The 27,514-nt window shown below is 45.1% G+C and overlaps 8 protein-coding genes across 16 annotated transcripts; 5 read left to right on the plus strand and 3 right to left on the minus strand.

Annotated features, from left to right (window-relative positions):
• Positions 1-185: 185 nt before the first annotated feature.
• LOC115771258 (translocon-associated protein subunit delta) lies at positions 186-1,072 on the plus strand. Its single transcript, XM_030716876.1, has 2 exons — positions 186-521; positions 581-1,072. The coding sequence occupies exons 1-2, from the start codon at positions 282-284 to the stop codon at positions 839-841; spliced, it is 501 nt and encodes a 166-aa protein (XP_030572736.1). The 5' UTR covers positions 186-281; the 3' UTR covers positions 842-1,072.
• Positions 1,073-1,102: 30 nt separating this feature from the next.
• Positions 1,103-10,513, minus strand: LOC115763765 (pneumococcal serine-rich repeat protein). Of its 3 annotated transcripts, none has more exons than XM_030706603.1 (3): positions 10,434-10,513; positions 2,651-2,801; positions 1,103-2,587 (listed from the first exon to the last, which is right to left on the minus strand). In XM_030706603.1, the coding sequence occupies exons 2-3, from the start codon at positions 2,683-2,685 to the stop codon at positions 1,174-1,176; spliced, it is 1,449 nt and encodes a 482-aa protein (XP_030562463.1). In that variant the 5' UTR covers positions 2,686-2,801; positions 10,434-10,513; the 3' UTR covers positions 1,103-1,173. The 3 variants fall into 3 exon arrangements, with proteins under 3 accessions (XP_030562463.1, XP_030562379.1, XP_030562541.1); XM_030706519.1 differs by lacking the exon at positions 10,434-10,513 and adding an exon at positions 5,620-6,102; XM_030706681.1 differs by lacking the exon at positions 10,434-10,513 and adding an exon at positions 4,303-4,406.
• Positions 3,995-11,786, plus strand: LOC115764023. Of its 2 annotated transcripts, XM_030706972.1 has the most exons (4): positions 3,995-4,080; positions 10,474-10,667; positions 10,730-11,397; positions 11,453-11,786. In XM_030706972.1, the coding sequence occupies exons 2-4, from the start codon at positions 10,502-10,504 to the stop codon at positions 11,651-11,653; spliced, it is 1,035 nt and encodes a 344-aa protein (XP_030562832.1). In that variant the 5' UTR covers positions 3,995-4,080; positions 10,474-10,501; the 3' UTR covers positions 11,654-11,786. The 2 variants fall into 2 exon arrangements, with proteins under 2 accessions (XP_030562832.1, XP_030562752.1); XM_030706892.1 differs by lacking the exon at positions 3,995-4,080 and having other exon boundaries at positions 10,440-10,667.
• A 407-nt stretch (positions 11,787-12,193) lies between these two features.
• Positions 12,194-13,602, plus strand: LOC115764166. Of its 3 annotated transcripts, none has more exons than XM_030707089.1 (4): positions 12,194-12,285; positions 12,368-12,536; positions 12,615-13,237; positions 13,309-13,602. In XM_030707089.1, exons 2-4 carry the CDS (start codon positions 12,368-12,370, stop codon positions 13,507-13,509), a joined length of 993 nt encoding a protein of 330 aa, XP_030562949.1. In that variant the 5' UTR covers positions 12,194-12,285; the 3' UTR covers positions 13,510-13,602. The 3 variants fall into 3 exon arrangements, with proteins under 3 accessions (XP_030562949.1, XP_030563110.1, XP_030563029.1); XM_030707250.1 differs by having other exon boundaries at positions 12,368-12,485; XM_030707169.1 differs by lacking the exon at positions 12,194-12,285 and having other exon boundaries at positions 12,301-12,536.
• On the minus strand, positions 13,560-15,298 carry LOC115763947 (putative gustatory receptor 47b). The gene is made up of 3 exons (XM_030706770.1): positions 14,319-15,298; positions 14,089-14,250; positions 13,560-13,732 (listed from the first exon to the last, which is right to left on the minus strand). Exons 1-3 carry the CDS (start codon positions 15,282-15,284, stop codon positions 13,580-13,582), a joined length of 1,281 nt encoding a protein of 426 aa, XP_030562630.1. The 5' UTR covers positions 15,285-15,298; the 3' UTR covers positions 13,560-13,579.
• Positions 15,299-15,416: 118 nt separating this feature from the next.
• Positions 15,417-16,476, minus strand: LOC115764443 (probable N-acetyltransferase san). The gene is made up of 3 exons (XM_030707499.1): positions 16,394-16,476; positions 15,965-16,288; positions 15,417-15,903 (listed from the first exon to the last, which is right to left on the minus strand). The coding sequence occupies exons 1-3, from the start codon at positions 16,399-16,401 to the stop codon at positions 15,696-15,698; spliced, it is 540 nt and encodes a 179-aa protein (XP_030563359.1). The 5' UTR covers positions 16,402-16,476; the 3' UTR covers positions 15,417-15,695.
• Positions 16,477-16,703: 227 nt separating this feature from the next.
• On the plus strand, positions 16,704-17,410 carry LOC115764367 (mediator of RNA polymerase II transcription subunit 29). The gene has a single exon (XM_030707373.1). It carries the CDS (start codon positions 16,726-16,728, stop codon positions 17,344-17,346), a length of 621 nt encoding a protein of 206 aa, XP_030563233.1. The 5' UTR covers positions 16,704-16,725; the 3' UTR covers positions 17,347-17,410.
• A 180-nt stretch (positions 17,411-17,590) lies between these two features.
• On the plus strand, positions 17,591-25,520 carry LOC115759430 (protein telomere ends associated). Of its 4 annotated transcripts, none has more exons than XM_030700341.1 (14): positions 17,591-17,823; positions 17,888-18,211; positions 18,272-18,580; positions 18,642-18,695; positions 18,754-19,146; positions 19,204-19,896; positions 19,958-20,023; positions 20,079-20,132; positions 20,194-21,789; positions 21,848-22,637; positions 22,896-23,436; positions 23,491-23,676; positions 23,740-25,243; positions 25,322-25,520. In XM_030700341.1, the coding sequence occupies exons 1-14, from the start codon at positions 17,729-17,731 to the stop codon at positions 25,515-25,517; spliced, it is 6,801 nt and encodes a 2,266-aa protein (XP_030556201.1). In that variant the 5' UTR covers positions 17,591-17,728; the 3' UTR covers positions 25,518-25,520. The 4 variants fall into 4 exon arrangements, with proteins under 4 accessions (XP_030556201.1, XP_030556209.1, XP_030556227.1 ...); XM_030700349.1 differs by having other exon boundaries at positions 18,763-19,146; XM_030700367.1 differs by having other exon boundaries at positions 23,740-24,674; positions 25,322-25,410.
• The last annotated feature ends 1,994 nt before the right edge of the window (positions 25,521-27,514 follow it).

Genomic DNA, 27,514 nt, shown 5'->3' on the forward strand with positions numbered 1-27,514 from the left:
TTTAAAAACTAGACGCAGCTGTATTGAAGCTGATTGCCATATAACGTACATAGCAGCTCTTGTCAGTTAGCGCAGAGCTAACTCGGACGATCCGGCAACATTGAAACGTTAACAATGTTGAGAAATGACGTTTGCTGCTGACGTCTCGTCGACGTCGGCTGTCAAGTGACGTTTGCTGTCGTGGCGTTGACAGAGATAGAAAGTTTCGGTCGCCGATTGGGTTCGAGTTGTACGCTATATTTCGTTTATTCGATTTTCAATTAAAACACAAACGCAAGAATATGCAACGCCAATTGTTTGCGCTCTGCCTCATTGCCGTCGCCTGTGCAACTGGCGCCCAGGGCAGCTGCAAGGCCACGTTGAGTGCCTTCAGCACGCAGGATGCAACAATTCTGACCCAGCTGGCGCATGTGGCCGAATTCACGTTGCAGTGCAGCAACTCGGCCCAGCCCAGTCTGTTTGCCGAGTTCCCATGCGGCAAGGTGGTGCCCGTTGCCAAGGTGGGCGACAGCAAATACCAGGTGAGTTGTCCACATTCTCTTGGACATCAGAGCAACAGTTTCATCCAATGCACTCGCAGGTGAGCTGGGTGGAGGACATCAAGCAGGGCAGCAGCGGCAACGTGCAGGTGCGTCTCTTCGACGAGGACGGCTATGCCAATGTGCGCAAGGCACAGCGCGATGGCGATAAGGTGTCGTCGGTCAAGTCCCTGCTGGACATCACGGTTCCCACAAAGGGCGCGTACAAGGGACCCTGGATTAAGGCGGAGCTGCTCGCCGCCTTGCTTGTGGGCGGCGTCGCCTACTTTGCCTTCACCACCAAGAGCAAGGTTCAGTCCTAAGGCCAAGCATGTGCCTGGGATTGGATGCGCGTCGACTTCCTGAATGAAATTCATTCACCATACCAAGTAGTAACAAATTAACGACATTATTAGCGATTCGCATGCCTGGAACACGTCGGATGGGCTGCCTATCTAGTGTAGCATTTTCTAGAGATTTTCCACATTTTTTATCATTAAGTCTTAAAGTTCGAGAATCGTGTAAATAAAATGTCAAAAGTCCATCAACCAGAATTAAGACGACAAACTGCATTTTAATGCATCTAATTAAGTTTACTTAAGGTTAACAATACATCTGTAAGTATTTATAAGCAAGGTAGCCAGAGATTTGCGCCTCAATGGACAGCTCCCGCGGCAACTGCAGCGGCGGCGGCTGCACCAGCAGCGGCAGCCGCACTCAATCCTCCGTTCATATTGCTCTCCTCGTCGGAGGAAATGTCGATCATGCTCTCCACGCGCGACGGCGACATCACATATACAAAGTGTTCCGTGGAGCCCTCGGGCCCCATTCCCGGCGCTGCCATCAGCGCTGAGCCATCCTGTTGCGGTGGAGGCGGCGTGTCGGTACAGTATTTAAGATTAGCTGTGCTGCCCGACTCCTCGGGTGGCGGCACGCCGTTGCAGTCAAAGTTCTCCAGCTCGAGCTCAATGTCGCTGACGATGCGCATGCAGCGCATCTTGGCCAGCGACTGGAACTTCATGGGCATGGCGCGCACCTGTCGCGCCAGACTGAGAAAGAACAGCGTATTGGCGTCCAGTTCCCGATTGGCCTGCAGCACAGCGGACACATCCCAATCGCTGGGAAATCGCGGATCGCTCATCTTGCGCGTCTTGGCGGGTGAGGGCTGAGAGCAGTTCGCCGCTGCTGCCGATGAGCTCGGGCAGCTCAGATTAATGGCAGCGGTCTGCGGCGAGGGCTGTGCCCGCCGCACCTTTGAGCTGGGCGGCGCCGGAGGTGGCGGCGGTGGCGTGGGATTGCCCAGCCCCAACGATGCAGCATTACCATTGAGATGATGTCGATTGGCCAAATTCTGGAACAGACCCAGCGGCGCGCCGGCCGCGGCAGCCGCACTCAGCTCCTTCTTGAAGTTGTCCGCGGCGGCAAACAGATGCGGCTCGATAATCAAACAGCCCACATTATTGGCCGTGCTGCAGTTGGGCGTGGACGTCAGCGGCAGTCCAGCGGCAGCTGCGGCCGCTTTCAGCGTAGCCAGCGGAAACATTTGCGCAGCAGCCGCTGCAGCCGGCAGACCGCCAATGCCCATGGGCAGACTAGCTAGCGTTGCCAACGCCGCCGCGTTGGCACTAACCGAGGCCGCCACCGAAGCCTTGCCAGCGGCACTGAGCGGCAAGGCGGGCAGAGGCAGCACACCGCTATTCGAGCTGCTGCTGTTGGCTGGCGGTGTCATGGCGCTGAGGGTCAGTGGAGCGACTGCGGCACAGTTGCCATTGCTGCCATTGCTGTTGCTGTTGTGGTTCTGGGGCGGCGCACCGGGATTGCTGCCGGGCGAGATGAGGCTGGGCGGCGTGGCTGCCACGCTGGGCGTCAGTATTGGGGTTGTGTAGCTGTTGACGGTTTGGGTGCTCAGCGCCGAGGTCGATGCCGTGGCCGTCGCCGTGGCCGTGGCTATGGTTATCTTCAGATCCTCCTCGCCCCCATTGCTGGCCGCCTTGGCAAGCACCTGATACCCAAAGTCGCATTCGGTGTCATCCTCATCATTCGACTTGCCATTCCCATTCGCCGAATTCCTGTGAGAGAGCACACCAATTAGTAAGGCGTTCCACAGCCGAGACAAGGCTTGAAGGACTCACCTGCCAGGTCCCTGGAAAGGCTTCAGGAACTCCATGTGATCGGCGTGCGCCCAATACTGATATTTCTTGGAGGTTTTTGTGCCAACACGAAAAGAGCGCAAATACTTTGTATAGCTGTCGCGTAGATTTTTCCATTTTCGCTTTGAGGCTTCTGTGAAAATAAATGAAATTGTTTTAATAAGATAATCAGATAATGTCAGGATGTCAGACATGATCTGCATCAGAAATTGATCACATAGTAATCCGATTCTTCCGGCTCCAATATTCGGGATGCCGAGGATTAAGTAACTTCACCGACTTGCGATATGGTATATTGGGATGTATTGGGACAAAAAGGTTTACATTGATTCTATGGAGCTATACGAGAAGATGGACCAATGGATATTGTAGTAAAGTCTACATACTTGTCTTGAACATACATATATATGTATGTATATAGCTTTTGCGAACAAATATTTAATTTTTTCGATTGCATACCTTTAGTGTGCAATAAGGCTATTCGACTTATGCGAAGGGTTATGAATGTATGTATGTATAGAGTATATGTACTTATATTTCCATATATTTCTTACATCCAAATAATAATGTATAAGCATATTTTATATGCATGTATTGGAATACAGTTTTAGCAATGGAAATTTGATGACGCCGTCCTTTTTTATTGCCTCTTCGAACGATCTCCAAACGAAAACATTGAGCGCCAAGCACTCCCACTTGCAGACATACATACTCACATACACATACATTTGTATACAATATCGTATTTCTAGCCAATCATAAGAACTGCTCGGTTTGTCACATGTTAGAGATGAGCCTTTCCTGCGATCAAACTGATCGTGACTTTTAATAAGTGACTTTTGTTCGACTGTATTCAGAAATACTTAACAGAGACAGAAAAGCTATGGAATTATTAGTTGTCTGTTATTACAGATTGCACTGCTTACTTAACATTACTGTAAAGTTGCTGATAATTTCAAGTAAATGTAACTAAAAAGTGTTCAGTAATCAGTTAAATTGATCAACATATAGACATTTTTAAGTGAATTATGTGATCAACAGAATAAGTTAAACTGCCTATACTTGACTTTCATGCAATTATGAATAACTGAACTAAAGTACTGTAACTTCTGGCATTCAACATCTTGTCACTGTGACTCGCTTAACGGTTCATCTCTAAGTGCTTGTTCTGTTTTGACGACTCCAGCTATTTGATCTCTCCCTGTCGCTCTCCCTCTCCCACTCCCACTCCCTTTCACTATTCCTTTCCAGACCGGCGATAAGTGCGCTAACTCCTTAGCTGTGCTTGCTTTTATATTTTGTTCTTGATTTAGTTGATCAAGTTCTGTTAACCGAAGTGGATGTGTTCCAGGCGAGGATTTTGGAGGATTTCCAGTATACATATACATACATACATAAATAAAAAGCCTGGCGTAAGTGTGATTTCAAGTTTTCAAAAATGTAAATAAAACTGTTTTCAAATAAATACATACATGTTATATGCATGTAAGTACGTTTTAAGGAATATGTGTACATACATACATACATACATGTACGTATGCCAAGAATGGAATGATAAAAACAGCGCTGTTCAGTACAACTGTGTGCATTAATATTAGTGCAAGCGAAAATAAGTTCATTAAAACTCACATTACCATTGATAAAAAGTCACACACAATTAGAACTTTAGTTAAAACTTCCAATGAAAGTGAAATGCAACAGCGACCAATTGGTCTGCGCGCAACAAAAACAACAAAATGGCAACAAATTTGCTACGGCATTTGTTTTTATGCTGACATTCGAGTACACGAACTGAGAGAAGGCAAAGAGTGCGAGAGAGTGGCAGAGAGAGAGAGAGAGAGGAAAAACGATGCGCAGAAGCAACAGGGTGTCATGGCTAGTGCTGTTAAAGAAAACGGAATCATTACATGTACAATAAATGCTAACATCAATTTTATTTATTAGCCGTTCTTTGTGTAATTGGGACAGATTGGGAAAACAAAAAACCGTTTCCATTTTTAAGGTGTAGATTTTGGCAATGGACACGTTGTCCTGTTCTCAGTTTTACTACACATTCATACGTCAAAGTGTGCGGCGCAAAATTCTCTCTCAGCATCGCACTGACAATAAAAACAATAACAACACCGCACAACGCGCTGCTTGTATCAGTTTCGCTCTTATGTTTTTGTTTGCGTTTTCTGCGTGTTCGTGTTTTCATTTTACTCTTGCTGTAGCTACTATGATTTTGTCAAGCAGTTTGTTACGATTGAACATCATCATTATGATTGAACAAAGCAACACTTTTGCTCTATAAAACGTATAATATTTGAATTATTGAATTAATTATTGTATTCTGTTTCATAGATAAGAGTACGACAACATTGAAATAAATAAGTGACAGGGTATATCGGTTTCGGTGAGCTTTGGTTGCTTCTTGTTTTTGTTTTTGTCTCTCACTGCAATTCGCCGACCGCGGCCGCGTTCTGCACAGCGCCATGCCATCCGCACCGCAGTCGCCCCCACATACAGTCATCTGTAGGCGCGCTCACGCTCTTGCACATGCTTACACATATACAAACACACAAATATATACATATGTATATATACATACAAGAAGAACACATACACAAAATAAAACGGCCGGCGGTTCGTCGTCGAAGCGACGACGGCAGAACATTTGTCCGCTTAGCTGTGCGACGCGCGCCGCTGGTTGAGTTTGAGTGTGTGCGTTTCGCAGTATATACAAGTGTGTGTATATACATCTGTGTATGTATGCGAGTGTGCATGTTTCCCGTGCACGTAGTAATTGAATTTGAGCGAACAGGCGGCCGCTGCGATTCTCTGTTACCGCCGCCACACAACTTCCTTTTTTTGTATTTCGTAGATTTCTAAGTGTGTATGCATGTATGTATGTATGTACGTATATGTTTTTGTTGTTTTTCTGTGCCGCTTTGGCGATGTTTGCTCCTTACCCACAGATAATCCAATCTCGTCCGCTATTTGTGTCCAGACCTTCATCTTCACCTCAACGTTTTTATAATCGGGATTATGATTGTTGTAGACGACATCGTACTTCTTGACAATGTCAATAAAATCGGATGTATTATCGGAGGTGGTCGAGGATTCGCTAATCGCTCGCGCTACCTTCATTTCCTTCATGGCTTGGCGTTAACGGTTTTTCAAAAACTTTGCAGCGCCGCTTTGGCAGTTTTCACTAATACACTCACGAACGCACAAACGCACGCACGCACAAACACATACACAAGCGACACGAACAGAATTCTTTTTATAGGCGTGTGGGCGCGCTATTGACCGTTGACGGCAAGACCACGACCACAGCGCCTTCCCCCTCCGACCGAAAGGCAAAGAACAGGCAAAGCGAAGCGTACAGGCAACGAGCGAACTGCGAACAGCGAGAGGCCAGCGAGCGAGCGAGCGACTGCCGTTTTGTATGACCGCCTCGACAAAAGTTGGACACTTGAATGAGGAGAGCGCACATGAGCTGCATGCACACAACCTAACAGAGGCATCGGCAGCGGCGGCAGCCGCAGCAGCAGCAGCAGCAAAAGCAGAGACCGCAGCTGGCAGCGGCGCCAGCGACGCGACAGCAGCCAGGCAGGCAGGCAGGGCAACAACAAAAACAACAGTAACGCGCCAGCGTACGAACGAAGCGACAGTGAGGCGAACCGTCGTTGGAGGACGTGTAAAGAAGAACAAGAAGCAGCACAACCTCATCATCATCATCATCGCCGCCGTCGTCGTCGTCGTTGTTGTTGTCGTCGTTGTTGTTGTTGGAGTCGTCGTTGGCGTTCAACAGCAGCAGCAGTAACAACGGCGGCAGGCAGCCAGCCCCATGACATGCACATACATACATATACATGCATACATACATATACCCACTCACAGACACAAATATAAGTACACAAACACAGACGTACATTTACGCACACACAGAGCCGAGGTATATAGCGACAGCGCAGTTTGGCGCTCGCAATAAGCGCGCAACGGTTGCGACGCCATTGCCGCCGCTACAGCGCCGCTACAACGTTTCTGTTAACCGCCCACATGCGACGCCCGCTGCTGTGCGGAGCCAAACGGCAGCAGCAGCTACAACTTAAACAACAACAACAACAACAGCAACAACAAAACCAAACTCAATTTCATGACTACGTTCGTCCGTTGCTGTTGCCGCGACCCACAAGGCAAAAGCATGGGTTTGTTATTGTTGTTGTTGCTGCTGCTGCTGCTGCTGCTGGTGATGCCGTTTCGGTTTGTTTTTGTTGTTTGATGATGCCTTTGCATGTGTGTGTGTGTGTGTGCTTGTGCATGTGTACGACCGTACATGCCAGAGCTGACGAGCTTCATACTGTAAAAACACCCCACTCTTCCCCGTGAAACAACGCCCACATTTACACTATGCGGTATTTGGGGGGGGGTCCTGTTTTGGGGCTTGTACAAAACTATTGCTCTAATCACTATCCTGGCAACTAACAGATCTACGTTTTCTATAGTCCTTGGTGAATTTGTTGATCAGTTTCAAGAATACCCCAAATATTAACAGGTGTATTGACCTCTAATTTTGTATACAACAGAGACCAACACTTCGCAGGTATTGATTTGGCCTCCTTTAACGTTTAGAAAGCAAAAATCGAAAGATATTTATAACTGCAATTAATTTGCGATTGTTACTTTCCTACGCGTGAAAAGCTTTTATCCACGTTAACGGTTTTCTAACGGATGTTTTCAATCGGATGTGCATTTCATAGTAAACTCTGAAAGCTGTGCCAAAGCTCAGATCAATGCTTTTAATCTCAGCCTGATTGTTTTGTGTGTGTGTGTGTGCGTGCGTGCGTGCGTGTGTGTGTGCGTGAGTGCGTTTTCTCTCTTACATTTGCATTTGCCCGCCCGAATTCAGCTACAAGTTGCATTATTTGCATTGCACAAAAGTGTTGCACCTTCATTCGATGCAAATAGCAGTTGGCATTGCAGATACTGAAGTTCAAGGTCATTACTTAGCATACTTATGTATGCACATGCACATGTATGTACATATGTACGGTACATAAATAAAATTAGCTGGGCAGCTGATTTTGACACCCGCTGCTTGAAATGATCGTCGTTCATTCTCTGCATTGCACTGTTTCCGATGTCTAAATGTTGTTGTTGTAAAGTTCAGCCGTTGTCGCCGCTCTTATCAGTTGTTGCGGCCACCGCCCTCTCACAAACGTCTGTCTCTTTCTCTTTCTCTCTCTCTCTCTCTCTCTCTCTCGCTCTCCGTTGCGCTCTGTGCTTTGTTTCGCACTCTTCATCTTTCCCTCTTCCTATATTTGTATTTTTGCAACACGGCAGCTTTCGTTGTTGTTGTTGTTAAATAACTTTTGCTGCCGTTTTCCTCTTCTGCTCTTCTTTAGCTTTGTTTTTAGTGTTGTCGCTGCTGCTGGCTGCTGTCCGCCGTCGCTGAGCTGACTCGCATTTTATGTGCTGTCCCGTCCCCCCTGTTTTTCGTCTCGTCATAAGCTGCTTTGGCTGCGGCCCGAGCGAACGAGCAAAACGAACGGCCGCCCGCCGCTGACGCTGCCGCTGCGGCTGCGGCTGTTGAACAGCATCCCAAATTGTTTCCATCGATTCTTAAAGCAACAGCAACGTTGTAGAATTTTGTGCCCCATTGCCATACCCACCCCACCGCCCCCTCGGTCCACAGCATCCCCAGCATCGTTTCTCGCTGCGGCTCTTTTCCTTTTTCAAGTTGTTTTGTTGCTGTTGCTGTCGCCGCTGCCGTCGTCGTCGTCGTCGTCGTTGTCTCAGCCAGCGCCACACTTGGCCCACTCAGCTGCTGTCGCTGGCTTGCGACTGTAGCGAACCTACGACCAGTTCCCTTCCCAAGCACTGCGTCCCGCCCGCACAGCTCCTTCTACAGTATGTGCGTGTGTCTGTTTGTATGTGTGTGTGTGTGTGTGTGTGTGTATGTCTCTGTGTGCGATTGAGATTGTGTTTGTGTGGCGGACTAGCGTACCCAAACTAACACGTACACGTCGTCGTCGTCGACGCGCCTGCATATATGTGTGTATGTATGTGTGTGTGTATGCTTGTATCTCTTCAGCTTGTGCGCGTTTTTGTTGCTTTTATTATATTTTTTCGCTTTTCTCTATGTCCCGTGCTTCAGCCAGCGACGGCGACGGCGACAGCGTCAACAACGGCAGCAGCAGCGGCAGCCAACAAGCACCTTCCTTTTACCAGCTCCTACGGCGAATGACTGCCGCACATCGCCAAACCCCTCCTCCCTCCTCTTCATTTAGCGCCCCTACCCATACAGTGTGCCGCCTGCCGCGTCCTTGTGGCCTCCCCATTCCCAGTCACCAGTTCTCGTCGTCATCATCATCATTGCCATCAAAAGCCCGGCAGCCAGCCGAGGGACGGCAATGCGCGTCTCCCCTCCCCCAAGCACTAGCGCCAAATGGCTGAGCGGACGGGCAGACAAAGGGAGGGGAAACTGGGCGAGAGGAGCGGGAGTGGGGCGTGGCGCGTTTGCGTGCGGCGGCGTGAAGCCGGAGGCATGGTTGTGTGCATGGGCGTGTAGAAGTGTGAATGTATTTGTGCATGGCTATATGTATTGTGTGTGTATATGTATAAGTGTGTGTGTGTGTGTGTTTGTTGTTTTTTGTTGTTGTTGTTGTTGCTGCTGCTGATTCTCTGCCGCTGCTGCTGTTTGGGGTCTCGCTATCATGCTGAAGCGGCGCGGCCTACAAAGAGCGACGAAGTTGCCGCCGCTTATTTTGAGCTTTTGTTGTTTTTGTTGTTGTTGTTGTTGTTTTAGTTGTTGCTGCTGTTGTTGCTTTTCGCAAATCGATAAACGATGTCCGGGACTGCGGCATAGCCCAGCGCTTTGCGTGTGTACCTATGTACACGCATACATATGTATATTTAGTATACATATACATATACTCATGTATGTACATGCTATATGCATAGGTGTGCTTCTGTGCATGTATGTATTCACTGACGTGCGTGTGTCCGTGTGGAGCAAAGCGGCCCCAACATGTCCCGTGGCTGGTCAGCAGCGTTCTGAATTTTGATGCAGTTATCGCAGCGCTCACCATGTAATATGTTTCGTATATAACACACATACATACACACAAAGGAATATATGTAGCTACATATGTATGCATGTAGTAATATACGTATATGTACGCACATATGTATGTAAATAACTGCATGTAATTGGACACATACACATTACATGCATGCATACATATATACCTGCTTATTTACTTATCACAATACATAGCTTATTTCATTTGACGATAATTAACAATAACGGTTAACATTCGCAACATGAAATCAATTTGAAGAAAGCCGCCATTCAAGTTCCTTATCAATAAAATCCCACTCAGGTTGAGAAGAGGACACAATCTTTAGCATTAACATGTGTCTGTACATATGTTTCTATGAATATATGATATGTATGAACGCGTCGATCAATAAGAGGAAAAAAAAGAGCTAGAGTCTTGAAATTCTAAATGTGGGTAGTCTTAGTATATCGATAACACGTACTGTTTACACGAAATCGATAACAATCGTTATCGAAATCGGGTTAGGACACGAAATATTGCGCCTGGGCTTTGGTTTTGACCAAACCAATCCGAATACACGATCGGAAAATGGGCGGAAAAAGCTTTTATGTTTTTCTATGTAAAAATCAATATGAGGTGCGTTTCAACCATGTTATTTTGATCTAACTGTAGATAAATAATAATAATATTTAATTGAACAAATATTTAGTTCTTACCACAATTGTATCCAATCTGATCATGTTATTTCACGAGCAGTCCTGGAAGTCCTCACAGCACCATCGAAATGTCGAATTTTGAGTTTTGTCTGCGCGAGATTGCCGATGATATTAGAAACCCGAACGATTCGACCAATGCCAACGACTTCTTTGCTGTCAAGGATTACGTATTGAGCATAATGCGCAATCAGGGTTCCTACTTTCGAAAGATATGCCAAAACGACATACTATTCGGTAAGCGCCCAAATCTATCTCAACTATATGTTGGGATACAGATGGATTTGTATCTATTACAGGCAGCATGGCGCATGATGTACGTCTCTACGATGACGACGAGCTTGATGTGCTGATGGAGTTGCGCTTTCCGGCTTACAGCCGCATCGAGCAGGTGGACGACGAGCAGCATCCTGGAATGGTGTTCCTGGACTTCTCGGACGCCTGTGTTGACAATATGGTGTTCAAGCGCCTGGCCAACAATAATAGGATGTACATGAATCGCTATAGCCTCAAGCGCTGGCTGAACAACATCTTTGTGAATGCCCTGGACAACTATGGCAATGTGGTGTACGGGGACTACGACGAGTATACGCTGGACTACAAGTGGCGCGGCATTACGTACACCATCACGGCGGAGTCTCCGTCACGGATCTTTCACATTGACTTCGTGCCGGCCGTAAAAATTGTGCGTCCCAAATCAGGCACCTGGCTTGCAATTCCCAAATATACGAGCGGGAATACGCAGCATTTCACGTTCCTGATCAGCAATGCGCAGGCGGAGCTGCAGCACGTGGACCGCTGCGGCCAAGCATTGCGGGATGCACTGCGTCTTTTGCAAGCTCTGCGCAATTCCAAGCAGCTCTGGCAGCTGCGCTGCTATCACTTTGTCACGCTGGCCATTTGGTTGGCCAGGCGCGTTGGCCACTCTAAGATGTTCCATCTGTCGGTCAGCGAGCTCTTTCTTATGGTAAGTACCGATTACTTTGAATCTCCAAATGTCTAAAGGCCTTCGTCTCATGCAGTTGCTGTCGGATCTGTGCGACGCACTCCTCGAAGGCCATCTAGCATATGTGTGGAACTCGCAAATGAATCTCCTCGGCAACCTTTCGGATAACGAGATGTTGCAGTACACCAGCGAACTTTGCGATGCCTACAATGTGCTTGACTCGTATTCATATAAGCCAACCGTTAGCTTTGCACGCTGCCGCAGGTTCTTTGATTAGAAATCTCGAAAGTACCTCAAATCAACCAAATACTTGACATATAAATATATTTATTTAGAACTTGCCAAGTTCATCTTCAAAACCATTCAATGACCTACTTTTCTACTTTTTCACTTTTTGTATTATCCTAATAAACCAAAAAAAAAAAATGAATTGAAATTTAAGCTATTTCATTTCTGCCCGTTTTGCGCGGAAAATGTGGCATATATATTCCTTTAAGCGCGCTTTCAACAAACTTGTTCCGTTTCACTGGTTATTTATGTTTTGCCAACAAATTGAATTAGTTGCTAATAAGCGGGCAGATTTAAAATAAATATAATTAAACGCGTTTGCAACAATATATATATATGTATATGTAAACATATAAAAACGAGCACATAGGTTTTGGTATATTCTTCTATGATCTTTTGGGCGGGCACACGTTCGATTAATAAAATACTAAATCAATGTGGGCATTTTGCAGTAATTCAGTATTTTTATCGATATCGATAGATAGTATTGTTTCTATGCCACACTGTTACAACTGTGACAGTTAGAAAAACAAAGTGGCAACGCTGGTTTTCTAATTTATTTTGAGCAATTCTGCGTATTTAACAGTTTCATCAAACCGAATTTAAAGCAATATTCAAAAGGTAAAATGTGCATCAATATGTGCTTATTATTATTTGAGCAGCCATTTCATCTATTAAACATGACAATTTTCTCTATTACAAGATGTCCGAACCATTTAACGATTATTTAGAAGATATTGTCGAGGAACTAGAGAGTCCCAAGTTATGGTCAGAAACCTCTGATTTTGAAAGCGCCAAAAATGATGTGGTGTACAATTTGCGTATGTGTAGCACTTCATTTAATATCCTTTTTAACAGATCCATACTTTTCGGTAATTGCTAATTGTTGAATATATGTATATATATGTATATGCACATGAAAGTATAGTAAAAATCAATCTATTTTACAGGCACCGCCGCTCACCGCACTCGCCTTTACACTGACGATCGGTACGATGTGATGCTTGAGCTGCTTATACCGTCTTATCAGAAAATCTCTTCATTTGAGAATAATGACAACTATGTGTGCTTGGACGTATCAGATGTTCCCTACGATTTGCCAATATCAGATCAGAAGGACTTGATTAATCGGCATTTGCTTAAAAATTGGCTGGATGACATATTTCTCAAAGCATTTGACAGATATATAAATAGTTTCTGGGGCTCTAAGTATTACGAATTGACCTATGAATTGCACGACATGTCGCACGTTGTTTTTGCACGATCGAAAACGCGGGCTTTCAAAATTGTATTTGTGCCCTCGATAAAGTGTGTACTCGGAGCTCCTGTTTCCGCCATAACCAAGCTGGTGCCAGGCAGCCTGGCTAAATACTCTTTCCTGCCCAGCCAGCCGGAAGTAGAGCACAACCGGTTACAGGTGGATGTCGTGAGGAAGGCGCTGATTCTCTTGCAGGCCTTATGCGAAGCGAAGGGCCTGACCGAAATACGCTATTATCAGCTTGTGAATTTGGGAATATCGCCGCATGTTAACAAATACGCAATAACTACTACTTTGGACGATGTATTTCTAATGGTAAAAAGTGGTCTCAAATGAATGCCTCTCTTAATCATGAGCTGAAATATAACTACCTTTCTCCATTGCAGTTGCTTGCCGAACTGTGCGATGCTGTTGAAAGCCAACATCTAGCCCATTATTTTCTCGGCGACTTGAATCTTCTTGGCAACATAAGCTGCGAAGAACTGTACGAATATGAGAGTATACTTGACCGGGCTTACAGCACTCTCAGTTCGTATGTCCATCAAGGAGCGCTGTCGTATGAACGTTGCAGAAGTCACTTTGAATAGCTAAATAACATTTGTTTATATAAGTCTTATGCTCTATATGAAAGCTAATTCAACAAACTCCTGTTAACAATTAGAAAACCTCACTTAGATGAGTTATTTGATCGATAGGCTTTAATAACTCCACATCTTTGGGTATTGAAATCGCAGGACCTTGTTTTTTATCCTGAAGCTGGAAGAGCAATTGCACCAGAACTATTACGTAATTAGCCATGGCATTAAGAACCTGAAAGAATAAAGTTCTCTTTAGTTATATTCCATCTTTAAAGTGCTTGGAATAAGTTGCCGGAAAATCGAATTTATAAACTAAAATTATTTTGAAATTTGTCAAAATTAATCTTAAACAATATTTGAATTTTAATTGTTTTTTGTTTTTGCATAACGCGAATATATGAAGTCGACTCGAGAATAAGTATATAAGTATATCATTAATAAAGAGAATGAAACTAGAATCCAATCAGAGCTAGTATAAGCCAGGAATTACACTTTTATATCAACCATTAAGCGATAATTCCCATTGTCGGAATGAAAGTGGCATGTTATATATGTTTAAATATTATGAATTCTGAATTAGGGGCTTACCAGGTATATCAGGGATATATTGCACGGGTAGCTTGTGCCTATGGTCGCGATCTGGTTATTGTGCATACGCCAGTAGAGAAAGCATTCAAGCTGATCCTTATGTGTTGCCTGGTTGCCAAAATGCTCGGCGTAGTTACTGAGCAGACGCATGCAGTTGCGTTTCTGGGCAGGATTCAGAGATGTCGTATGTATTGGGGCTGGCGATTAAGTACAATAGGATTGAGAGTTACCTCACGTTGCAGCAGGTAGCCGTAGATGCTGGTGATGAGCACCTTGTAGATGTGAACTGCGAGATGCAGTGATATATATGCATATTGCGTGTCCCACGGCTCGATGCGGAGTAATTTCTGGCAAAGCACATACACAAAGCAGGTCATGTGAGCAAAGTCATAGAAGATGCCCGCGGCGGCAACGTATCCACAGACCCCATTCATCTCGGTTAGCAGCTGGGAGCAGCGCTTGGCAAAGTCAATAAGCTGGTCCATGCGCAGCTGGAGCTCATCCTGCTCGTCCTTGTCTGCCGCCTTGTAGAGCTGCTCGACCAGCTTTATAATGAGGCGAAAGCGTATGCGCAGGTAGTCCATTAGGCCAACGTGTATGAAGCCCATCAAGCCAAGTGTGCTTGTCAGCAAGGAGTAAGTGCCTGCGATGAGTATCGTGGACACATAGCCGCAGCTGCAGTGCGTCGTATCGAGCATGAGGGCGAGCGAAATCGATACATAGCAACAGGTAACCACGACTGTGCCGTACCAGTACTTGGATCGTGTGAGATGATAGCGCCAGCGTACGTGCGGAAACTGTGCAGAGATTTGCGTGTCCAGGAGCTGCATGCTGGCCAGCATCCTTATGTGACGCCTGCGATGCGTGTCCAGCGACACGCAGAGCTCCACGTACGTTATGATACAAGCGAGACACTCCCAGGTGAAGATGATCTTGACCACGGGCGACAGGTGGCTAAACATAGCCTGCGACATTTGCTCATCGCTCAGCTTTATGTAGATGCCAGCACCAAAGCCAAAGACCAGGCCAAAGCGCACACTCAACGCATACAAAACCCGCAGAGGAGTTGATCTGGGTCCACCGTCGCGCTGATTGTGCAGCCGAAACGTAATCACGCCCCAGTAAAATAACAGCCTGTACAGGCTGTTGTAGCAATAGACGAATCCGTCGCTTCGGTGCGTTGTCTGCCGCTTCATCCTTTGGAACTGTCTGTGCTGTGCGTCCGCTCGAAGGCTGCTTTTAAGTCACTCGCACGGCAACAATTAGCCGTACAGCCGTAAGGTGCGTTAATTGCCATTAGATAAAATCGCGTGTGGTAATTGAAAACACAATTTGCCAGTTGGTTTTATTTAGCGCCATTGCGTACACACGCTACACACATATGTGGACTATCTAACGGCTAGAATTAGATCATATTAACGTATATAATTGGCGTACTTTACTCCTAGTTGTGTTGTTACTGAGCAGATGTCTGTTTAACTGTATGATTTTGTTCAATATGAAATTTTTAAAACTAAATACGGTTTCTGTTGTTGTGGTTGTTGTTGTTGTTGGGATTATTGTTGCATGAGTTTTGGGTAAGGAAACAGCCGTCACAGGGCTCGTTTTCAGGTTCGCCGATCCTTCTTGTCGTTCACAGCACCGTTGGTAAACGCATGATGGTGCGCATCTGATTTCTTGCGGCGCAGAGTCTTCTGCAGCACATGGGCATCCGCTGGCTCGATGCGTTTGTAGTATTGCTCTTTGGTGTCGACAATTTCAAAGCCAAATTTCTTGTAAAATTCGATGGCGCCATCGTTGTTGATTTGCACATGCCTGCCAGAAAGAAACGTTAGGCTATTATTCAGGCCAAGCACATATCGATGGGCATACTCACAGAAAGATGCTGTCGAAATTGCCATCCTTTTCGGCAAAGTTCAGTATGTGCTCGAACATGACGGTGCCAATGCCCAGGCGTCGGTACGGCGACAAGCAGCCCAGTGTCATTATATAGAGACGCCGCTGATTATCGGTCGTATCAATGCGGCAGCAGACGGCGCCCACAACAATATCGTTGTAGTAGGCGAGCTTGGCCAGTTCGCCGGCTTCCAATACGTCCACGTAGAATTTGTCATTGTAGGAAACGGGAAACACAACCGTGTTGAGCTTCTTCAGTTGCTTTATGTTATGTGGCGTAACGTCGCCCAATTCGATACTGGATCTGTAAAAATCGGCCACACGATGATACATTTGTTCCTTATACTTTTAGGTTAGGGTTTCGGCGCCCTTAGATGGAATTATTTTCGTCTGCACCTATAGCACTTACCTAGTCATACTTTTAGTTCACAAATTTATTTATGCCTTAACAATGCGCTTAGCGCTTTAATTTTTAATAGAAATCTTTGTTAAATTAGAAAAAAAAAACGCTATTATCTTGATAAACTATTTTTACGCTGTCATCGATAGCAATAAATTTAATATCGACAACAGAAAACAGCTGCTCGTGTGATTTTGAAAGTGTGACCAAATCGAAAAGTATTTTTTTTTTTTCAGTATTATAATAGCTAATATATACTTGTCACAGGGTGTACATTGTTGCCAGAGTCATACTGTGCCAAGTTTGTTGTGAAAATAAATGAGTTACAAATTAAAGACAAAATGAATCCAAATATGAATATGATGCAAATGTCTGGGCCGCCTATGATGCAGGTCTCGCCCATGATGCAGTCGTCGCCACAGCCGATGATGCCCTCCGGACCACCCGGGCCCGTGCCAATGCAGCAGCAGCACCAACAACAGCAGCAGCAGCAGCAGCAACAACAACAACAGCAACAACAACAACAAGCGGAAAAACTAGACAACATCTCGAGAGTCAAGAGCCTTTTGGGACCTTTACGCGAGTCCATGTTTCTCACGATTCGCTCTAGTGCCTTTACGCTGCAGCAAAACAATCTGGCCGACAACCTGAAACGCGATACAGGCGGCCATGGCCATGTTCCCCGCTTCGACAAACACTTGGAGGACTTTTACGCGTGCTGCGACCAAATGGAGCTGCATCTTAAGACGGCGATTCAGTGCATGCAGCAGCTGACATCGTCGCAGCATTATCTGCCCGGAGCTGTAACTGCGATGAGAATGGAAAACTTCATGCAGGACAATCCCGCTGGTCCCATTCCATATCCCACATATCTGAATACAGTGCGCGTCCACGTTCAGTCGGCGAAGGATATTCACGACACGCTGATTAGCGCAGCCCAAAATATATCTCAGGCCGATTGATAATTGTAGTGCGGTTATATTTTAAGTCTGATATTTTAGAGGAATTAAAGTTTTACATATATTGATATGAACAGTTGATAATGTGTTTATTCTTCCTGTGTGGCACGGACTTTATTAATTAAACTCGCAAAGCAATTTCAGGATCAGCATTATTTTAAATTACTAAACGCCATCTATACGGCTAGTTCATGAACTAAATACATAAACAACTATAAACTCCCCACAGACAAACAGTGCCAGGCCTGTCAGTGATTTTAGGCAATTTTATTTTTTTTAACTCTGGCCACACTTAAGTAGCACAGCCAAGCAAGCGCGATTTTGTTATGCGTCTTTTCCATTACAAACTTGAATGCAATTAATGGATATTTTGTAATTAAAAGTAATGACGAGCATACGCAAAAAGAAAAAGCCAAAATGTGACCCAAAGGCGTCCGAGCAAATGCGCAACTGGTTAACTAAGCATAAAAGCACAAACAGGTAAATCATAGTAAAAGTGGAAAATGTGAAGCAATGCCAATTTTGACTATGCGTCTTTTTGCAGTACTCCGCCAGTCACGTTCAGTGTGTTTAGCAAAGTAGTGGAAAACCTACCGGATATCGCATTTCAGATACAGTGCACCGAGTTTGCCGCCTCGAACAAAACATTGGATGAGTGCGCCCTCTGGTATTACCACGCCTTCTACAGTAATCCCTCAATACGCACGAAATACGAATTCAGACTGAGATCCTGCCCGTTGCGGGTTAAGGAGAAGCTGCTGCAAGTCACCTCGGATGGTTCTACTTCTGAGGCGACCACGAATCCGATTGGTGGACTCCACAATGAATGGGTTCCCACTGAAGATGGGGTTGAGGTCAGGGTCAATAGGTGAATGATAAAACCGGATAATAATGAGCTGTGGTTGTTAATCATATTCTATTACGTCAGATGCGGACGTTTCCTGTTTCCAGTCTCGTTAGCCACGTTTGAGCGTTATATTGATAAGAAGAAAGTGCTTGATGGCATTGTACGAAAGGAGGCCAAGGACAAGGCGCAGCGTGCGGCCATGTTAGCCAATGAGGCTATGTGCCGGAAGCTTTTGCGCAAATACTATAACGCATTTTATATCTTTCCAAGCAGGCGTCGCCTCGAAAGATGCAATTTCGCGGAGGCGCCAGCGGCACTGCGGCAGCAGTTGCTTAAAATAGGCGTTCCTTTGGATGAGTTGGCAGTGAAAACGCTGGAGAAAAAGTCACAGTAAGAAACGTATACACCAGGCGCTTCGGAATTATATAATGAGCGATCCTTTTCTCCGCAGGCAACAGCAGACCACTGAAGCACCGCTGCCCTCAGCCGACAATCAACCAAGCAGGTGAGCTCAACGCCAACTGGCTGCAGCTGACACACTTTTATAATAAAAATATTTCCAGTTCGCGTAGCCCGTCGTCGATTGTGAGCTTTGGGGTTTTTGAAAAATTTATCATAAATATCTATGATATCGTGTGGCGTCTGAAGCTTGACGAGCCCGACTATGCTTACAAAGGTTTCGAGGAATGTGCCTATGAGTATTACTTGGATTTCTACCTAACACCCGAAATCCGCGATAAGTACCCGTACGTACTAGCACCCTGTACGACATCAATGAAAGACCGCCTGCTCGCATTGCCTAGCCCAGAAGATGCTCCGCTGTTGCTGCAAATGAAATCAAATGCGAGTCAGAGCCAAAGCATAACAGCGCCCACTCATGTCGAGCCGCAAGTGGAAATCGTTGACACAAACAAGCCCACCATACAAGATGAGGACATTGCAGTGGAATCCGATGAGTATGAGTTCAAATAAAGCATAGCTTTCTGCGCTATAGTTGTTTATCAATTTTTCAGAAATCAGCCCGTCATTCAAGTTGCAGAGAAGACGCCAACAATAAGGGATGAGCAGCCACAGCTCAAGGCACCCGTTTCCTTCCAGCTATTCAAGCGCTACATAAAAAATATCGACAGAATTGTGCAACAGATGTTGTGTTGCGATAGGTACACGGGCAAAACTGAAGATGAGTGCGCCCTGGAGTACTACAACATGTTCTATACAAATCCGAAAATTCGCGAGCAGTTTCCCTACCAGCTCAAACCATGTCCGGCCAGAATACGTGATAAATTGTTGACTCTGCCAGCTGAAGTCGCCATTTCGGCGGACAAAGTCACGGACAATAGTCACAGCAACGAAGGCAATTTATTATTGAATTCTGACCGCAAACTGGTTAAACTTTCGGGCATAACGTATGAATTTACGGTTTCTTTTGAAACATTCGTGCGATATATTAACTACGAGGATCTTAAGGCGCAGCTGGACAAGACATACGAAGAGAAAAAGGGAAAAAGTGGCGAAAAGCCAAATGATGAGCAAATAATGCAACGCTTCTACTATTTGTTTTATACAGACGAAAGAGTCCGCAAAGCATTTAAATTCAATTTCAATGCAGCTCCAGCTACGCTAAGAGAAACATTATTGAAGATGGCAACACCAATTGGCAGCAAGGAGCAACAGTCGTCGAGCAAAGTGCCGAACGACGAAGCTACGTAAATTGCAAATCTCATTGTTGCTTCTTGGGCAGATTTTAAGATTTACATTCTATTGCAGGCCGATTTCCGAGGAGGGGAGGAAAGGAGTGGAGCAGGAAGTGCCTACCATGCAGCCAACGGCCAGGTAAAATAATTATCATATGAAAAAAGAATAATTTCTAATTACCATTAAATTGCAGTGAATGTGAAACCACCGAAATCTTCAGTTTCGATGTGGTTGAGGATCTGGGAAAGTATGAAACAATACCTGTTCTATCCATTGCACATTGTTTTAAACCAGACTCTTCCTTACAGAGCCGGCCGGTTTAAGTTTCCCGTCGCCTTTGAAACTTTTATGCGTTGCATTAACTACAAGGAGCTCATTAGGCCATTGCTCGTACATGTCATACAGGACGAGTCGCAGATGGCTGCTATAGTAGAAAGTCCGATGCATCCTCAGTACCAGAAAATATTGAGAAGATATTATCACTCGTTCTATGTGCGCCCGAACATTCGCAGCGTATATGATTATCGATTTGGGAATGTTAGTGCGGAGCTCTTGCAGAGATTGTTAGCCTATGCTGTGCCTTTGGATGAGAATGCCAATAAAGAGATGGCCGAAGCCGCAAACGAACTTGCGTTAGCTGACAAAATAAAAGCCCAGGAGCAGGATGATGAACTAGTCAAAACGTTTCCCGTAACATTCAAATTATTCAAGCGTTGCATCAAAAATCTCGACGAGATTGAGGAACAAATGTTGTGTTGCGAGGAGTATAAGGACAAATCTAAAGATGAGTGCGCCTTTGAATATTTTAAAGCTTTTTATACGGACCCGCAAATACGTAAAAAGTTTGAGTTCGCAATAAAACCGTGTCCGGCAAAACTGCGTGACAAACTCCTTATGTTGCCAGCTGGTAGCTCTCCGACAGAGCTTGACTTAGTAGAACCCGATCCAGATCAACCCGAACTAGCTGAAATCGCGCCGGAACCCAGTGCAAAGGAGTCGGAGCCAGGGCAGGAGGAGTCTCCAGTTGAAGTGGTTGAACCAATGCCGGATATACTCGACGTAAACTGCAACTCGGATCAAAGCAACAATAACAACATTTTAGTGCAAAGCGAAAGGGTTTTGATAACCTTACAAGACATCACCTATGAATTTCCTGTTTCAGTGCAAACATTTAAGCGCTACATTAACTATGACACGGTCAGGATTGAGCTAGCCAATGCCTTCACGAAATGTAAACAGAAAGTGGGCAAAATACTGAGTGACGATCGCTATGATCTGGTATTACTGCGGCGTTTTTATCACTCATTCTACGTCGATGCGCGTTCTCGTAAATTATGTAACTACAATTTCGATGCGGCGCCAGCCGAGATGCAAAATATACTGCTGCAGTTTGCTGTGCCCTGTCCCAAAGCCCTTTCAATACCCTCACCGTTGCCGTCGCCTTCGAAGTCAGCGAGTGCTGCCGTTAGTGAAGAAAGAGACTCAAGAGAAGAAAACACTGTAAACACAGTTGCAGAGCGACTTGACGACCAAGTAATGGAACAGGAGGCACTGCCACAGCGGCAACAAAAGGCTGCAATTAGATATCCCATCTCATATAATATTTTCTCGAAATTATTAAATTTGGATGAGGTTGTCCAGCAAATGCAACAGGAAGCTCAGTATGCAAACGCTTCCGCCAATGAGTGTAAGCTCGCATACTACGAGGCTTTCTATCGCAATCCGGAGATACGTCAAAAATATAAGTGCACTCTAAAGGCCTGTCCGGCACTTCTAAGAGAAAAACTGCTTCAACTACCAGAGGAGGACCCAATGCCCGAACAAAGGACAACATGCGAGAATAGTGCGCAGGATATTCAAAGTGTGGCTGCTCTGTATGCGGCCAGAAAAGCAGAGCTTGAGCGGTAAGTTTTCTATTTTTATTTTATTATATAGGTATAACCCAACATTCTTTCAATTTAGAATGGATAAGGCAAACGTGGTTCAGTACACACCCCACAATCTGGCGACTTATATAGCGCTTCGTACGCAATGCCCCAAAAAGCGTGCACTGTTGGAGCAACATTTTATTGGCAGGAAAAGATTGAAGCAAAAAAACATGGAGAAAACCGCAGCGCCAACCACTGACAAAACAGGAGCAGCAACCGCTGAGCCCGCCCGGGTTAGAGCAGGCGCATCAACAACTATGGAGCAAAGCACTGAGGCGGCAGCAAAAACTCAATGCTCGGCTGCAGATGCAATGAAAGACGTGGAATCAGACTCAATGAGAAATTCGAGCACAGCAATAACAACCTCAGCAGTTACAACTCCAACAACAACTTTAATTGCAAAAACAACAGAAACATTAACAACACAAATAGTAGACAAGTCTGCAGCCCCCGAAAAGGTTGCCTTGACAAGGCCTGTGGCAACAACGCCAGCGGAAACCTTGGAAGGTCCAGTTACCAACACACCAGCAGCAACAACTGCCTCGATGTGTGCACCCACAACTGTGAGGATCGCCAGCAATACAGCTCCTAGTAAAGCAACATGCGCGGAAACATCGTCTGAGAGTAGTTCCAGTTCATCCAATATGGTAAAAACGGTAGCTGCACTGAAAAAAGCAACAGCATCAATGGCAATTTCAGCGGAAAGAGCTGTGGCAACTGGTCTAGGCAATACGCAAATTACCTTGCCAGCTACAATATCGCCAACAGAGATCCCTGCCTCTGCGGCAAAGGCAGCCGAAGAATTTTTTGCAGAGAGCAGCAAGGTAATAAAAAGACGATAGCCGCATTTAATATAAATAAATCTCATAAATCTTAAAGATTCACTAAACTCTTTAAGGAAACTTGTAACTAAGCTCGCTTTTAGATTTTGTTCATCTGCTAAGCAGTTCTATATCCTCATGCCCAGTGCATCCATCTAAATCTGTAGAGCAAGTGGCTGGATAAAGATCCAACTTATATAGAATATTGAATCTTTGAATTTGAAATTATGTTCTAACCAATTTATCGTTTGTTTACAATAGGAGCACAACATTAAGTACTTGCTATGCACTAGCCATGGCGTAAAGAAAACGATTTGGCGCATACTCTCGCAGCTAAGCTACCCGGAGTTCAAGACATATACGAGCATATATAAGGGAGCGTCGTTTTATAAGGATGAAAGTATGTTGAGTCGATGCTATTACCATGTGCTGGGCAAGGGAAACTGGCCGGGTAATTTGCATCTGAAGCTGCAAATGTTGCCCCAACTGTTGCACAGTAAAGGCGTTCAACTGGACGCCTTCGATTTGGGTCAACTGTCACCCAAGATGCTGCATTACATGGAACTACTCCGGTTCAGCAACTTGGACGAAATCGTTGAACGGAACTTTCACGCACGCACCGGCCACGATATCGAAGATATGCAGGAACTGTGCACTGAGATTAAAAAGTTCTACAAGTTGTGCTGGTCACACGATCAGTGGCTATATCAAGTGCCACAGGTAAGAGAGGAGTTAGCGCAGTCTATCGCTAGGATGGACAAAGTACCAATAGGTGAGCCAATGGAGGACTCTGCATGTCAATGTAAGCACCTTCAAATAACGCGTATCAGAACCGTAACTAAACTTCCATTTTTAGTACCCCTTTGCATGATTGAGGAAATGGCTGCCTCTACTGTCCCAGAGAGCCCAGACGAACAAGCAGAAGAGAACAGGAATAACTTATCAGAGCAACAGGAAGAAGGGAACAGGAATAGCTTATCAACTGATACGCTTGCGACTACTGCTGCGGATACATCTATGGCAGACTTAAATGAAAACGAATGTAGGTTCGATAGGTTTTAAAATATGCATTTCTTTATAAAACATATACATATCATTTTAATAGCGCTGCAGGAATCAGTTTGTCCGTCCACACAACTTGAGTTGTCTGTCCGCCCGCCTTGTTTTGTGGACATGGAAAATGTTTTCCCCGCCTCGCAAGTGGCGGAGAGCCAAACTGATCCACTCAATCAAAGCATATGCCCTGCAGCTGAACCAACTCAAATCAAGGAGGAGCCTATCAAATTTCTCAACATGATGCGCTTCTCGCTCAACAGCGATAGCAACCCCAGTTCGGAATTTAAATGCGAAATTATAACAACTGAGGAACAAATCATTAATCTGGACGATGATATCGTGGAAGAACGGGAGGCAGCAGATCTGGCTTGCTTTGAGATAAACAATTCCAACGATTGCAATGTGCCAACATTATCCCCCGATTCAAACTTACCTTCAACGTCAGGGGACTCTTTTCAAAAGTTGCTAGCAGAAGTACAACGATTAGATGATGTTTCGCAGGCGCCCACAGTCAGCATGTGGGTCCCGAACACACCGGAACCGGTGATTGCAGCGCCTGGTGCGGAAACAGTAAACACAAATGTAATCGAGCCAAAACATCCAGAGCCCGATCCAGTTCTACCAACAGCGGTGCCTCTAAGGCTTGCTTTAGACAAGAAACAGATGCCAACAACGACAGCGGTGTCTAGGAAAAGGCCACGTCTGATGGCTGACAATGTGCCACAGTTGCGACACGAGTTTCGGCCCCTGCCAATAGCAGCTATGGTTCGCATCGAGTCGCCAGACCTCTTGAATAAGGAAAGATCACCGCAGCGAGAAATGCCGACGAGTTCCAGGAGTCAGGCGCAGCAGTTCGAGAACCAACTGACAAACGAGTTGGAAGGCGCAAGGACTGTTTCGCAGGAACTCGCTACCGACAACACACTGATGGCATCCTCTCAGATTCAACACCTGCTGGATGCACCATTCGTTAGTAAGCGCAAGGTAAATGTAGACGAGGTTAGTGATAGCAATAAGAATGATAGGGCTACGAGGGCGCCAGCAGAGAAAGACAAGCGCATCGTGTTCCGGACCCTGGAGCGTTACATTTACTTTAGCTCTCTGACAACGGCTCAAATTAGCAAGTACCACATCAATAGCCTGGCCGTGGGCAGCCCGTATCAGCAGGCCCTGATCTGCGTTAACGGACAGCTCTGTAACGTCTACGGGCCGTTGCTGGAGACCTTGTTCTCGCATTGCACGCCCAGTTTGTTGGCCGATTTCAAGTACTTGTTACGTGATATCGGCGAATTCACATACAGCTCTCGGAGACAATTGCAAACGGATTCCACTGAGGATTTACGTACTCGAGTACTCTGCACATTTATGCGAGTAGCGACACCCTTTGCACAGTTCCGCATAGAGTTCGAGAACGAGACGCGCGAATGGGCCGTTTGTAGAGTAGCTGATAAGCAGGAAATCGAGTCTACTAAAAGAAAGCCCAAGTGTGATGTTCGCTCCGTCATACGGCCCGTTATACTGGAGCGTATGAAGCAAGTCAAATGTTTGTTAAAGTATAAACACTAGCATTTTTGTTTTAAATAAATTATATTCTTTATACCTGTGGGCTTATATGTTTTTTTTCTTTTCAGAAGCGACGATAGTATTTGTGAAGTTAATATAAGCTGCAATTGTGAAGTTTCGGTTACTTTCGAGATAGATTCCTTTCGCTCAGGATTCCATTTACAACTATTTTATCAAGCGGCTTGCAACAGTTCGGGCTCTATATGTTTCTTAAAACAATTGATCAGATTTTCTGTCGCAATTCACAATTTCATATCAGATTGAACTTTAAATAAAAGAGATAATTATACAATAAAAATGTATGCTTTAAATGATTTTCATTGATACTAAAACTGTTTTATTACTGATGAGCTCGGACCGTATTGTAAACAAAAGACTTTCATAAAAAAGTTGTTAACACAAACAGTTTTATTTATAGAGATTAAAAAGATTTATTAAAAGGGAAACAACAGAATATAAGCTGATTAGAATAGGGCTGACTTCCCACACTTGTGCAATGGGCGCCAAACTTGAACTTGAAAAACTGCTTAAAATACCGTTTGAATTTTGGCAATCAGATTGGCAATCCTGCATGCACAGAGTTGCTTTAAAGACTTTGCAGAGTTGCTTTGCGAATTTACATCTGTTGGTTAGGTGAGGTTATGTTGATAGCGCGCAATTTGAATATCCCAGTAACAACTGTTGGTAAGGCTAGAAATGAAATGGGTAAATTAATTGAGTTAAACTTGAATTGAAATATATGAGTAATTTATAATTTGTTCCATTGCATTCCATGTTTTGTGATGTCCTCATCAGTTAAACAAATGTCAACATAATAAAACTTCCTATCCTCATTTTGATAAATGTGTTTTCCTTAACCCTATCAACGCTTGTATCTGGACATAACCCTTTCCCAGTATGCCCACAAATGTGGCACACACTGACACACGGGATGGCAACAAAAACAATAAACTAACAACCGAAAGGAGAACAATTTAATTAGCGATGACATGTTGCCATTTAATTTTCTTGTAAAAAGTGTAATTAAAAATGTTGCGCTTCGCAGCTGGAGTGGCAGCTAGAAACAGAAGCAGAGGCAGACACGGGGATAGGAGCACGGGCAAAGGCCAAGCAGACACTTTCTATAAAGTTGCCGCATCCGTAGACAAACAAAAACACAGGCGATCATATATCGGTTGGTCGGTGATAAATCATATTGCGGCTGCCTCTGGTGCATATTAGGCTCTAAACGACGAGATAATCTATGGGCTGCCCGTCTACAAAATGTTGCAAGTGGCAATAAATTTGGAAAATACAAAACACGCTGACAATTTTCCATACATAAAGGTGTGCGGTGCGTGTGTGTGTGTGTGAGTGTGAGTTCTGTGCGCACACACGAAGGACTGAGAACGGAGGACATAGTCGCCGTCACGTCAACACTTTCAACTCTTTGTTTTGTTGTTGTAACTAGCTATATGCTGTTGTTGTTTGTTGCATTTGTTTTTTTTTTTGTTTTGTTTTCATTCGTATCCTTTCGGCAATAAAAATTCCGCTTGCTATTTATCTTGATTGTCCCTTCGCTCAAGTCCAAGTCCTCCTGCTCGCCGCGCAGGATCTGGGGTCGCGGGAACGCAAACGTGGCATACATTGTATGCCAGCGCCAGTGGCATTGGCGTGGTCCGTGGTCTGTCGCGTCGCTAGAAATTTTTTGCTTAATGAAATGTACATAAAACTAAACGAAATTAAGTTTCTGACGTGCTCGTTCCAAGAGTCCAAGAGGCCCAGCTCCCCGCAACCCTTCCGAGGAGCGTTCGCCTTCGCGTTCGCGTCCGCTGCGTGTTTATTACCACGACGGGCATAAAATGCAAAACGCGTCCAATTCTTAGTCCTATCAAATGGCACAAAATGGCCGTTGCCGTCGCCGTCGCCGCCCATTCGAGTGCGAACCCTTTTCCAAGAACGCGAGCCGTCCGAAATGGTCCGAGAAGTGGTCGCTGCGAAAGGATGACGAGCGGGGTGGGGGAGAGGGGTGGGGGGAATTAAAGCACTTGCCAAAAGCAGAATCGCAGCTGCTGGCACTGCCGAGGGTTGCGGCGCGGGCAGGGTAAAGCTCATAAAGTCGAAATTAAATAATTTGTCTTCTTAATTTTCAAATAAATTCTTCATCATCCAAATAAAGGAAAACCCCAAGCTGCAAAAACAATTGTGCGCAGCACACCCGAAAACACTCAGCCAACCAGAAGCGTGGCGAAATCCCGGCAACAACAAACCAGCCAAGCCCA

Source organism: Drosophila novamexicana, unplaced genomic scaffold (genome assembly GCF_003285875.2).
Source record: "Drosophila novamexicana strain 15010-1031.04,08,12 unplaced genomic scaffold, DnovRS2.1 tig00000008-arrow-pilon, whole genome shotgun sequence".
NCBI lineage: Eukaryota > Metazoa > Arthropoda > Insecta > Diptera > Drosophilidae > Drosophila > Drosophila novamexicana.

Excerpts from the sequence above, each read along its gene's own strand:
- LOC115771258 (XM_030716876.1), top strand. The coding sequence starts at position 282 with ATGCAACGCCAATTGTTTGCGCTCTGCCTCATTGCCGTCGCCTGTGCA. Across the intron at positions 522-580 it reads TGGGCGACAGCAAATACCAG|GTGAGCTGGGTGGAGGACAT; the intron begins GTGAGTTGTCCA and ends ATGCACTCGCAG.
- LOC115763765 (XM_030706519.1), bottom strand. The coding sequence starts at position 5,806 with ATGAAGGAAATGAAGGTAGCGCGAGCGATTAGCGAATCCTCGACCACC. Across the intron at positions 2,802-5,619 it reads CGAGATTGGATTATCTGTGG|AAGCCTCAAAGCGAAAATGG; the intron begins GTAAGGAGCAAA and ends TTATTTTCACAG. Across the intron at positions 2,588-2,650 it reads CCTTTCCAGGGACCTGGCAG|GAATTCGGCGAATGGGAATG; the intron begins GTGAGTCCTTCA and ends GCTCTCTCACAG.
- LOC115764023 (XM_030706972.1), top strand. The coding sequence starts at position 10,502 with ATGTCGAATTTTGAGTTTTGTCTGCGCGAGATTGCCGATGATATTAGA. Across the intron at positions 10,668-10,729 it reads CCAAAACGACATACTATTCG|GCAGCATGGCGCATGATGTA; the intron begins GTAAGCGCCCAA and ends TATCTATTACAG. Across the intron at positions 11,398-11,452 it reads TCAGCGAGCTCTTTCTTATG|TTGCTGTCGGATCTGTGCGA; the intron begins GTAAGTACCGAT and ends CGTCTCATGCAG.
- LOC115764166 (XM_030707089.1), top strand. The coding sequence starts at position 12,368 with ATGTCCGAACCATTTAACGATTATTTAGAAGATATTGTCGAGGAACTA. Across the intron at positions 12,537-12,614 it reads TAACAGATCCATACTTTTCG|GCACCGCCGCTCACCGCACT; the intron begins GTAATTGCTAAT and ends TCTATTTTACAG. Across the intron at positions 13,238-13,308 it reads TGGACGATGTATTTCTAATG|TTGCTTGCCGAACTGTGCGA; the intron begins GTAAAAAGTGGT and ends TCTCCATTGCAG.
- LOC115763947 (XM_030706770.1), bottom strand. The coding sequence starts at position 15,284 with ATGAAGCGGCAGACAACGCACCGAAGCGACGGATTCGTCTATTGCTAC. Across the intron at positions 14,251-14,318 it reads GCTACCTGCTGCAACGTGAG|AAACGCAACTGCATGCGTCT; the intron begins GTAACTCTCAAT and ends AATCCTGCCCAG. Across the intron at positions 13,733-14,088 it reads ATATATCCCTGATATACCTG|GTTCTTAATGCCATGGCTAA; the intron begins GTAAGCCCCTAA and ends TTATTCTTTCAG.
- LOC115764443 (XM_030707499.1), bottom strand. Across the intron at positions 15,904-15,964 it reads AATTTCGACAGCATCTTTCT|GCATGTGCAAATCAACAACG; the intron begins GTGAGTATGCCC and ends TCTTTCTGGCAG.
- LOC115764367 (XM_030707373.1), top strand. The coding sequence starts at position 16,726 with ATGAATCCAAATATGAATATGATGCAAATGTCTGGGCCGCCTATGATG.
- LOC115759430 (XM_030700341.1), top strand. The coding sequence starts at position 17,729 with ATGACGAGCATACGCAAAAAGAAAAAGCCAAAATGTGACCCAAAGGCG. Across the intron at positions 19,147-19,203 it reads ATTGCAGTGGAATCCGATGA|AAATCAGCCCGTCATTCAAG; the intron begins GTATGAGTTCAA and ends TCAATTTTTCAG. Across the intron at positions 22,638-22,895 it reads TTTTTGCAGAGAGCAGCAAG|GAGCACAACATTAAGTACTT; the intron begins GTAATAAAAAGA and ends TGTTTACAATAG.